Source organism: Astatotilapia calliptera, chromosome 15 (genome assembly GCF_900246225.1).
Source record: "Astatotilapia calliptera chromosome 15, fAstCal1.2, whole genome shotgun sequence".
NCBI classification, from domain to species: domain Eukaryota; kingdom Metazoa; phylum Chordata; class Actinopteri; order Cichliformes; family Cichlidae; genus Astatotilapia; species Astatotilapia calliptera.
The window spans coordinates 39,031,191-39,043,107 of NC_039316.1; the positions used below are offsets into that span (position 1 = coordinate 39,031,191).

Consider the following 11,917-nt stretch of genomic DNA (forward strand, 5'->3'; position numbering starts at 1 on the left):
TAAACAGCTCTGCAAACAGTTGAATTAACACCCACTTAGATTGAAATGGGCTTTTAAAAAGTTCCACTTCACTTTGTCGCTAAAAGCAGGCAGGCCATGTGTGCCTGTTCTAAAATACTTTTCCTCCTTGCAGTAATACATGTTCGGGATGCACAGCATGAAACAGCACGGAGCGGCAGACCCGATGAAATCTGAAAAGTGACACAGTGTGAAAAACACCCTGGATGGTGAAAGTACTGGAGCAAAGTGATTTTCTTTCCAGATGAACAGTCGCTGCTGGACAGCGTCAGGATTTCATCTTCACAGGCAGTTACTCAAAACATGTGAACTCAAAACAGAAAATATACACACCTATGGATGGAAACAACAAACAGCTGTTAGCTTTTATGTGCAGATCAAGAAAATGCGGATATATTTTTAAAAATCCATTTGTGATTGAATCCTGTTTCAGAATTTTACAGCCGCTCTGTCTGTTCATAAATAAAATACATTTAAAACGAAGACAAGACTAAAGCTCGGGACTTGTAAGACACGAATGCTGTTATTAGGTCCGATTCTTTATCGATCGCCTCAATATTTCCAGATTCATGTTTCATTATCTGAGTCTCAACAGAAAGAAAAAAAGCTTCATTGTTGCTGCTTCTCCGACACCAGCTTGATGCCATTTTTATGCAAATATCAGAACATAACATGCCAGCACTGATAAAAGGAGTCGATAAGCTTGGAGGTGCACGAGTCTGCAGAACTGGAACATTTGGAGCAGTTTCTTGTTTCCTCCCTCTGTGGCTGAGAAGTTTAGTTTAGTTTCACGAGCCTAAAGGTGGGTTAGGCGAGTCCAGGAACATGTTTCTCATTTCACTGTGCTCCATGATGCTGTCCCTGCAGCTGAGACTGCCTGTGGTTGTCCTGTGACAGCACAGACAGCAGGATAAACGCAGGACAGCGGCACCATTTTTACTTAACACTACAACACAAATTTGTCCACTCAACTCAATTTAAAGTTGAGAGACTGCTGCTTACACAGGAAATAGTGGGACTTCCACAGAGAGTCTAAAACCACCAAAACAAAAGAACTGGTAGTTGACTTCAGAAGGAGGAAGTCCGAGCTGCAGCCTGTCAGCATCAACGGGGAGTGCGTGGAAAGGGTCTCCAGTTTCAAGTTTCTGGGTGTGCACATAGACACAGACCTCCAATGGAGCTCTAACACCTCTGCGGTCTTAAAGAAGGCCCAACAGCGTCTCCACTTTCTGAGAATCCTCAGAAAAATGGACCTGAAGAAGGAGCTGCTGACCGTCTTCTACCGCTGCTCCATTGAAAGTGTGCTGACATATTGCATCGGTGTGTGGTTCTCCAGCTGCACCACAGCACACAGAAAGGCACTCCAGAGGGTCATCAACATGGCCCAAAAAATCATTGGACATCCTCTTCCCTCCCTGAAGGACCTGTACAGCACTCGCTGTCTCAAGAGGGCACGCAGCATCCTACGGGACTGCACACACCCAGGACACCGGGTGTTTAAGCTGCTGCCGTCTGGCAGGAGGTTCAGGCTGCTGAGGTCCCGAACAAATAGACTCAAGGACAGCTGTTACAACAGGGCAATAGCCCTGATCAATGTAAATAGCTGACCTGACTGGATACCTCCCTGGACTTTTTAGGGGAGGTAACAATGTTTAAAACGATAACAATAATATTTATATTTATAACAAGGTGCAATAATAATTAATGTGCAATAATAACAGTGTGCAATACACATACACTTATTCTTCTTTTTTATACTAAGTTAATATACTGTGTTGTGTTGTTTGTTACGTTGTGATGTGTCATATCGTGTCGTGTTGTGTTATATGTAGTGCCGACGTAGGACAGTTTTTCCAATTTCATTGTACTACTGTACTATGTATGACTGTGCAATGACAATAAAGAGTTATCTTATCTTATCTTAAAACAACCAGACTGATTGGTCAGAAGTGCTCGACAGGATCACTTCCTGAACTGGCTGATGTCCTTGCTACTGTACTGTGTTTTGAATAAATGCCACTTTCACTGACCTGTTGCTCTTTTTGCTGACATTCTACTTTGGTTCTTGTGTCCACACATCCTCTGGAGGAAGCTTGTGTCGTGCTTTTTCGCAGACTCGCATTATTTTGCTCGTGGCCGTAGGCAAAGGTGTGATGCTGACTGCCATACAAATCTACAGTTCTGCCTTCATACTCTGTCTTTACCACAGGGTACGGTTCTACTCTACTCTACTATGTGAAGGCCTTGAAATACTACATCTCCTTCACAGGTGCAGCAACCTTCTGAGTGGGCTCTACCTGCTTCCAGCTGATGGCTGAATGATGCAGCAGTCCTCCACCCAGCCTGCAGACAGACATTATTGCCTACATGCTGTAGTTGTTTACTGTCACCAAGAGAAACGTGCCCCCTGCAGTCTCCCGTGTGAGCTTCTCCTGCTGTAGGTTTTTTAAATCTTAGGTGTTTTTGTTGTACTGCTGCACTGACACTCATTTTTTGTTCCAGCACATTTCCCATGAAACCAGCATTGAATCTACACACGTCATCATCCACATCAGGCTACATACTGTTGGGTCATTGGAAGCCAGCATGCCTGCATTTGTTACTTACCGCCATGATTAAGCTCTGCATACACAGATACCTACTACTGCCACAAATCCTGTACCATAAAAGGGATTGGAAATTTAGCACTTTCAAGTCTGAGGCCATGGTTGGCCTCAGACTTGAAAGTGCTAAATTTCCAATCCTAGGATCCTCCCACTTAGAGGTCAATGAAACCAAGATAAGCAGGTCATCTGCTAAAAGCTAGCATAGATAGATGCTCTTCAACCTGCAGCTTCTGTCCATGAAAGCTATGAAGAGAAGTGATGTCAGAGAGCAGCTTTGGCTCCAACAACGAGTGTTTGAATAGCTGTAGCCTGTTTGGTCACTGCAGTGTAGTTTCTCATAGATGGTTACGGCCGACACTTTTAAGTTGCGCCACCTTATGATGACAAATTTACCCTAGTTGGACCTGACATGACTAGTAGATGTGAATTAACAGTGGAGGTTATTCTGTCTCAGCCAGAGGATTATTTTCAAATCTGTATCTGCTTCTTATTTATTAATAAGTGTGTTTCTGCTCACGGTGGATAAACAGACAAAGGGTGGAAATTACATCGGACGAGAAGTAAAGAAATGGGCGAACATGCTGTAAACCAGACTGAACAGCTGCTGTTGACCACGTGGCTCTTAAACTGCATCAGAGCAATAATAATATTCAACTGCAGCACGAACAGAAGAGGCAAAATAACACTAAACTACAGTAAAGCTAGCATAAAAGCTACGTGTGGTTCACCTCTTCCCATCATGCTGTCAGGAACTGGCTGCTTCAAATGATTATTTTATCTTATTTTTTATTTTGCTTTACTGCTAACAGCTGGGAAAATGTAGTCAGAGTGATAAAGTCTACATGTCGACTCACGTGAGGCACTAATGGTGTGAAGGGCTTCAAAAAATGTGGTTTTTAAACAACTCAGACTACAAGGAATTTATTCAGCATTTATATTGAAAGAGTTTAGGTGTTTTAAAAACGGCTTTAATTTCAAGTATATCAGTTCCTACAAAAACTGATTTAAACAAAGATTTAAGGATTTAAATTTGACTGAGCCCATGATCATAAAGAGCCCAGCAGCCCAACACCAGTCAGAACCCCAAACCTACATGATGCACACAGATCGGCACTCCTGCCCTCCCACTGTGATCATTTGTGTTCTGGTTTGTGTTTCCTTTTCGCTCTTTTATGTTCTTGTTGAGGACACGGAGCTCAGTGTTGTGTGTCCACACAGCAGTGCAGATCAGTGTCAAGCATTTACCTGCGAGTTGACGGTCTGGCCCATGGGAATACGGGAACACTCCAGTGCATACTGCTTCACACAAAAGTAACAGCCCTGGTGGAGTGACACAAAGACCACAAGGTTACTCAACACCAGAGTAAAATAATCCGTAAGACTGCACACAGGGAGTCAATGTGCTGTTTTTCAGGAGAGCTGAAGGCTTGTATGTGGAAAAAATCTATCCTCACCATCACAACAAACAATACGTCGAAAGGTCAAAACGTTTCACGTGTAGCTAAGGATGAGCAAACGGCAAAAACAAACACATAGTGCCAGGATATCAGACCACACACACAGCACGGGGCCAAACGCACAGCGCTGCGACGACAACATCACAGCAGTGATTACCCACTCCTCCCACTCTCAGTAATAGGTTTTGGCAAACACTGTGGCTTATTTCACTCGTCTCACACCAGTTGTGTTATGTCTCGTTGTACGTTAAGTGTGGGACACAGTAAACAAAAAGGTTGCCATAACAACCTGGGAGGAAGACCTTAGCTGAACACGACTGAAGGCCTAACGAAAGATGCTAGTGTGGGAAACACCAGTTACTCAGTGGGACCCACGATGCAGGCTGATACTGATTCACTCTGAGTGTTTGCAGTGGCAGCGCTGCTGACACTGAGACACTGACCACAGGTACAAATGCTTTACTGGGGATGCTCGAGAGCACTCTGGCAGCACAGCGTTTCACTGTCTGACACACTCCTATGATACAGAAGTACCTGACACCAACTGCCTGCTGTAGACGCACTGCAAACAAAAAGTTCCTCCAAGCATTATTTCCCTTTCACTACTGTAAGAGTTTGGGGCTTTAAGCAGGTCATTACTGTTGAGTGCTACCAGTAGGATGTGGCTGTTGGTCAGTGTGTCGCGCTCTCCTTCGCAGGAATTTGACAGCAAGGTGAAAAGTGACACCAAGCTCAGCGTTTTTATCTGAAGTTGAACACTTTTCGACTTGCTCAGCACCTCTTCTCTTCTCACTGCTGCCTTTTTTAGCATCTTTCAACACGACCAGAAACAAAGTGTTAGAAATGCTGGCGTTCAGACCGGATCTCTCCAGGATGAACAGAATAACTGTGAACTTTGGAAACGATCCCCATCAGCGTCACATGGACCTCGTCTGAACAGCCAGTTGGCCACTGATCGCTGTGACCCATCATCCCTTTAACTATTTAACTTTTAACCATCACATTAGATTTTTAATCATTATCTAAACTAAACTGTTCGCCTGTCTCAAAGAACTGAAAGAATCATACCACTGTGATTTTAGCACATACAGTGTATTAGTGAGGACAGCGCTTCTCACCTGAAAAGCCAGTTCCATCAACACGATTCCTCCTGGCAGCGCCCTCTGCAGGTGATATGCGGTGGTCCCAGACGCCGCAGTCTGAAGGTCACAACAGTCACAGTTTGTAACTGTAACATTTTAAATGCGCACCACCTTTATGTGTAGCATAGTACTACTCCAGCACCCTCATCAACACTAATGTTATAATGGTAGATATTCTTTATTGTAACACAATATTGTTTCTAAAGCAACAAACTGTTCCCGCTGTGTGGACTGACTGCTGTGCAGGTTTGGAAAGCAAAGGGAAGGACTGATATCAAAGCGAGGGCTGTCATCTCAGCCTAATGGGATTTAGGTCTTATTTATGCACATATGTGGTGTGGACCTCCATCTGTGCACAGAGGCTTTCATGGTCTCCGAAACACCAGGGCGCATCCAAACAAAGCATTCAGTGGAGGGGGGGCAGCACCAAACGTAGCTATGCTACCGAGCTCCTCGAAGCTGACGAACATGATTATTGTGCTCTTGCTTCCCACAGGTTTGAAGCCATCTGCCCGTCTCTCCGCTGTTTCACAGAAGGCTCATCTAACCTGTAGAGACGTCCGTCAGGTTCATGCTGCCCCAGTGGAGCCAACGTGCTTGCTGCAAGAAGCATGCGATGTCACAGGAGGCACACCTTCACTCCGCATTATGTTTTTGTTTGACAAAAACCCACCGGTGTTGGATTCGATCATTATCCAGTCAGACATCCCTGCCGTGGATTAGCTCAGACATAAACAAAGCAAATAAACTTTCATGGCCTGATGTTGTGACATCACTCACAAGGAGACACTTAAAGGTCTTAATTTCTAATCTAAAAGCAAAGTTTTGTTTTAGCATCTCTGTAAATCTGCAGACATGGAGGGGGGCGACGAGTCAATAAATATGCAAACGAGTCCAAAGCTCTGTGTTGGACAGCATCACGGCACAGATTTGAAACTCCTGACTGATGCAGTGAGTGAAGGTCAGGTTGATCTTTGTGTGGCTGCAAAGCCAACAAACCATGCATGTAACTTTCTAACTGCAGCACGTAAAAGGTCCAGTGCATAAGAGCAATTCAGACCTCAGCTTTGTAAATAAGAGACAGATGATCAGGCCTGTGGCTGATATTGTAAAATCTGCCACTGCGAATCTTTTTCATTTCTCTTTTTACGTAGCTGGCTGTGGTTTTCATGTTCAAATAGCAACGACATAGAAGGTGACGTCATTAAAAGCTGGGATTTTCCGCCTGCTGTTGCAGGATCACAAGTGATGAAACTGAATTTTGTGATTTCTCACTGTGGCCTGTTTCAGGATGCAGGTGTGCATGTTAGTCTCACCCAGCAGGTAAACAGGTTTATATTTGCCCAATAAGACGTTACTGTGTCTGATTATGTGCAGCTGCTGGTGCCTAAACAGTGTGATTATTTACAATAAATACACACAATGAAAGGACAACATTTAAACCTGCGTCACATTTTGTTTCCTACTTTAAATCAGGCTGATGTTCCGTTAAATCGAGGAGAGCGTCCATATTTGCCAGGTGCTGAAGTTGTGCCACAGAGGAACTTTTTACACGCCATAACTCATTAAAGTTAGCAGCAATGAAAAGGTTACCACTGCCTGAGTACAAACAAAACAGCTTCTAGACCCCCTGAAGCAGCGCTGCAGTCTTTTTCCATTGTTGCATCATTACACACATGTTTACACCGTCTTTGGGAACTCGCATCTGTTTTTTAAAAATACAGAAAGATCTAAAACTGTCAACTTCTCAGCGTGCATGAGTACATGAGTCTTCCTCGAGTTTGCCTCACCACAGCTCAAACCATGGCTGTGGCAGCTCTTCAGTCAAATCTGAAAAAAAGTTTAAATCAGACGTAGAGGAAATACCCGTCTCTGGAGATGCTGGAGACTTTAGTTTTACTGACACATTAGAAATTCACTGGACCCGTTTTCCCACAGCACAGTCTGACTTTATCCCCAAGTTTTGTGAATAAAAGAGCATTTTCAAGGTGAACACTAACCTTAGGGCTGTCCTCGCTCTTCTGCTTCACATAAGAAAAAGACATCCTGCCTTCTGATGACATAGAGTTCAACATGGCAGCACGAGCGCGGGCGATGCTGCAGGACAGGGGGTGGGGGTGGAGTGGGGGACAGGGGTCAGTAAAGATCTGCTTAAACTATAAAAAACCCAACAAAGGCTCATAGAGAGCCAGCAGCAAATATCCAAGCAGGAAGACAATTCAGTGCGAGTCACACACAGACTGAGAAAGTGACAGCAGGCAGGACGCTCAGGCTTCCTGCCTCAGTGGATGGAGGTCAAAGGTCAGAGGAGAATCAAAACATATGCGATTAGATGACTAATAGACAAGTATGACACACGACAGTGCGAGAGAAGACTGGAGGTTAATGATTCCTGATTGTCTTACATTTTACACACTAAAGGGAGAGAAAAAAACACCCGTTTACTAATTAAACAGTTTATGAAACTTGTTTATTCTTATCTAATAAACATAAATATGGACTTACACGTGAAAGCCTTTATTTTAACTGCTGCCATTAGACATGCCCCAGTTTAGATGCAATCACTCACAAGACACTTAAACATGTGCCCAACCCTGGACATTACATTTCTTTCATTACCATTTAATACTCGTACAGCTGCTTTTGTTCCATATTTCTTCATATTCTCTTATATATTTTCTATATTGTGTATTTTGTTGTACAGTTATTTTATTTTTAACTTTAATTTTTATATTTTACTTTATTCTTTCCTAGTTAAATTTACCCTTTATTTTCATATTTATTTCCTATCCTATTCATAGTCGTTTATTTTAGGTCACGAGCAGTTGTTGTGGGGATTCAGAGATTCTTTTATTGATACCATATAATCTGCCTTATGAAGAATGTATTAATAACATGTTTCACAGTATCATTTATCAGTAATATTTCCTGCAGGGTTTATATTGCATTGAATATGTCTGTCATCACATTGACCTTTCTATTTTTACAGGTTGAGTTCATTTTATACACAATGCATAAATGTGCTTGGTTAGAGTTGATGTTCCATTCTAGAAGGTTTTAAGCTTCACTGGTGAGAGTGTCCAGATGATACATGCTGAGGGGAGATGAGAACATAGCAGGTTAATTGCATGCACGCTTACGATACACATATTAATCTAGTAGCAGGTTTGAGCGAAGGCCTAAGCGTCTTCTACTTCAGTTTGAGACTGGCCGCTAAAGTACTCTACTTAGTGATTAATGACGAGGGTCCATTATTAGCTCTCAGAAAAGCTAAGACCTGAAGTTATTACCTTAAAAGGCAAGTAATGTAGAAAGGAGAAGTTATATGTCGGTGTAAGGTTATATGTACGTGATGAACCCTTGTCTGTACGAGTTGAACTTTTGCCCGTCTGTCACCATGTATTTTTGAACTGTATTGACGTAGGTGATATTTTGTCCTATAAAACCAGAACCCAGTGTATTCTTGTCAGAGCAAAACAATCCGTATGCTGACGGTTGGTTGTTCTCCTGTGATAATAAAACTCATCGTTTGATTGCACTTTTCCGGAGCCTCCGTCGTTTGTTGTCTGGTCTAAAGTTGATCGATCTCGCAACATTGTCTAAGCACTTCACTGTGTATGTGACAAATACAATTTGAATTTAAATGGGGGCATTAAAGAGAAATCTCTGAGAACAAGCAGCCCGGATTCAACGTAAAGTTCTGATTAACACGTCTGAGCTCATGGAGGGGGACGCACAGGTGCTGAAAGGGTTGAGGGTACATTAGAAGGAAGCAACAGCTGAAAAGCACACATCCAACACACCTGCGAGCTGGAGACTGAGGCCGGACCTGCACCAAAATGAAGCCCATGCTCTGCAGGTATTGGACATACTGCTGAAGGAAGGTGCTGGAAATTTCAAGCAGCCAGGACTCTTCCTTCAGTCGGCCGGGCAGCATGTCAGCTGAGTCTGTGCTGTAGCTGCGGTCCCGACCTGATGCCGTGGAATCACTGGAGCGATGCCTTTTCTGACACACACAATTTCAGAAGAATTTATAGTACAGTGCACATGGCCTGAATACATATCAAAGAAATGAACCATGTTTGAATACAAAATTCTAAAAGATGACTGAAAATCACAACTTTCATTTTGAGCCTGATGAAACAAAGAAGCCATACGTCTGAGCCGTGGAAGAATAATCCAGATCAATGCACCACTAATGGAAAGAGCATTTGAACTTTGATGAAGGCCTGTTTAACTTGAAAAGAGCGACATGTGCAGAGTTAGAGCACACAGGCAGAAAGACAGGGGGCTGCTGTCAGCACCGGGGCTCACATGTGGAAATACACGTCACAAACTGATCCACATCCCAGAATCTGTCTGAAGCCTGTCGACCACAAAGTGCTCCATACATACAACATGTTCCTGTACTGAAAATGACCAAAGTGACTCCGATTGTGAGATTTTTCAGATGAAAGAAGCTGGAGTCCTACAAAACTTCCTCCTGAGGTTTGAAAGGAACTTCCAGGGAATAAATTTACAACACTAACATAAAACATGCTGGAGTGCTGTGTAAATCAATACTCCTTTCACAACAGAACACAGAAAACATATCAAATGTTGAGACATTTTACTCTTTCATGAAAAACCATTTCTCGTTTTGCAGCTGAGCTCATGTTGAGGAAGTCGGGTGTCCACAGCCCCCTCCTCATCTGTCAGCATGACAACAACACGAGGCTGGTGGGGTAAACCAGCCGGAGGAGCATTTTGCAGCTAACTGGGTTCCTTTAATACAGGTGAGTAAGATGTAGAGAGGCACAGAAGGTGATCTTCAACTAAGCAAAGCTCATTTAAAATGAACTGAGGCAAAATGGAAAACTGTTTTGTGATCAGATGAAGCAAAATTTGAAATTCTTGTTCCTCTGGACTAACGAGGAGAGGGACCATCTGCTAGTTATCAGTTCAGAAGGTGCTGGAACTGGTGGCTTGCACTTCTGCAAAGGTACCGTCAATGCTGGAAAGCATATGCAGGTTTTAGAGCAACACACGCGCCCAAGCAAACACTTAGTATGCTGAACTGAAGTGTCTGCAGACACATTTGGTGGGTAATGAAACAGGATGTACAGCTCAGCAGCCTGAACGCCACATCGAACACTGCACAGATGATACTGTCGTTGTTAAAGACTTAAGCAAATCTAGTCACACACTTTGGGGCCAGACTGAGATACTTTAGGAAACATCAGGCTCTGAAATAAATTCCTCTAAAACCTTCATTGTGTTGTTAAATAACAATAAAAAGGCTTTAAATACTTACAATTAACTAACTTCATCAGTCACTATCTATTCCCTCTTTGACCATAATAGAAAAACTAGTCTTCTGGGAAGGGGTTGATATGTAAACTATATCACTTATTAGCAGACGAGTCCTCTGAGTCTTCTGTAAAAACACTGCAGAGGACTAACACGACGATATTCCCAGGAAGAGTGGAGGAAGGCATCCAAGGCTCATTCAAAAACACATTCAACGCATGTTTTAGGCTACTGCAAAAATAATTGGTTGACATGAACCTACGGAGCACCAGAGCAAAGAATAGCTTCATTTATGCTTTAATGTGGAAATAATTAGCAGTGTGTTCGAATAAATGCATTCTGGGAAGCAGTAGGAGTTTGCATTCAGGATCTCGTCTCAGTGAAAATATCTTCTGGCCCTTAAAGGTTTATATCCAACAAATGACTAACAGGACTAATATGAAAGCATGTTTTCTCCTCAGCTAAAGGGTTACCCGCTCACTCGTTTGGAGTATTTGAGGCCTTTTCATAGAAAGAACAAACTGGATCTCAGTGTTGGAAATACTTGATGATATGAATAGCCTTTTGTGATATGATGCTCTCAGATGTCTTATCTGTGCACAATAAATGGATTAAACGGAGAGTTGCCCATCCTCACTCAGCCCTTTTCTGGTCTTTACAGATGTATAATGCTGTGCGTAGGGAAAGTTAAAAAAAGGGACCAAAATAAACGACAGCATTTGTTTCCAAAAGTCCAGCAACTGGTGTCCTCAGCTCCAAGTCTATTTATGGACTGTTGTTAAAAGAAGGGGCGATGCTACACTGTTTACACGTCGCCCTGCTCCAGTTTTGTAAACATTTTTCCTGCCGTTGAATTGAAAATGACTCTTCTGGACCAAAATGATCCATTTTCTCAGTCTAAATATTTGATGTGTTTTCTGTGTCGTCGTTAAAGCAAATCCTTTTGTAAAAGAACATCTCAAATCAAGCATGAATGTAAAACAGAGGATTCCTAACCTGGAGTCACTGCGTTTACCATGAAGTAAGAGAGGAACATTAAACACAGGATCAGAAATTGAAGACTGTATTTATATTCGGTCTTCATATGAATAAAATGTCTAAAGTGAAAAATGAATCTGCCAGTAACTTTGCCTTTAGCTGCATGGAAAACAAACCTTTTCTAGAGGCTGAATAATCTGTTCCTCTTGGATCTGCTTGCGGAAGACGGGGTCAAAGAGCAGAGGGGTGGCACAGTAGTGGACCAGTCGGGACGACTGCTTCAGAGTCTCCAAATCTGTCCCCTGCAGAGACAGCCAAGGTAACTCTTACTGAAATGGTAAAAGTATGAAACTGCAAGTGGGATGACATAAAAGACCACAGCAACATCAAAGATGACACCAGGCTGAACGTTTAGCAGGAGATCAGC

The 11,917-nt window shown here is 42.8% G+C and overlaps 1 protein-coding gene across 3 annotated transcripts in view; it reads right to left on the reverse strand.

The window, feature by feature from the left end:
* The window catches only part of szt2 (SZT2 subunit of KICSTOR complex), a 148,865-nt gene that overhangs the window by 16,596 nt on the left and 120,352 nt on the right, over positions 1-11,917 (reverse strand). For all 3 annotated transcript variants that reach the window (XM_026194043.1, XM_026194042.1, XM_026194041.1), the window contains 5 exons: positions 11,667-11,792; positions 9,027-9,229; positions 7,224-7,320; positions 5,200-5,280; positions 3,870-3,944 (listed from right to left, as the gene is read on the reverse strand). In XM_026194043.1, the coding sequence (XP_026049828.1) occupies positions 3,870-3,944; positions 5,200-5,280; positions 7,224-7,320; positions 9,027-9,229; positions 11,667-11,792 (582 nt within the window). The remainder of the gene's footprint in view (positions 1-3,869; positions 3,945-5,199; positions 5,281-7,223; positions 7,321-9,026; positions 9,230-11,666; positions 11,793-11,917) is intronic.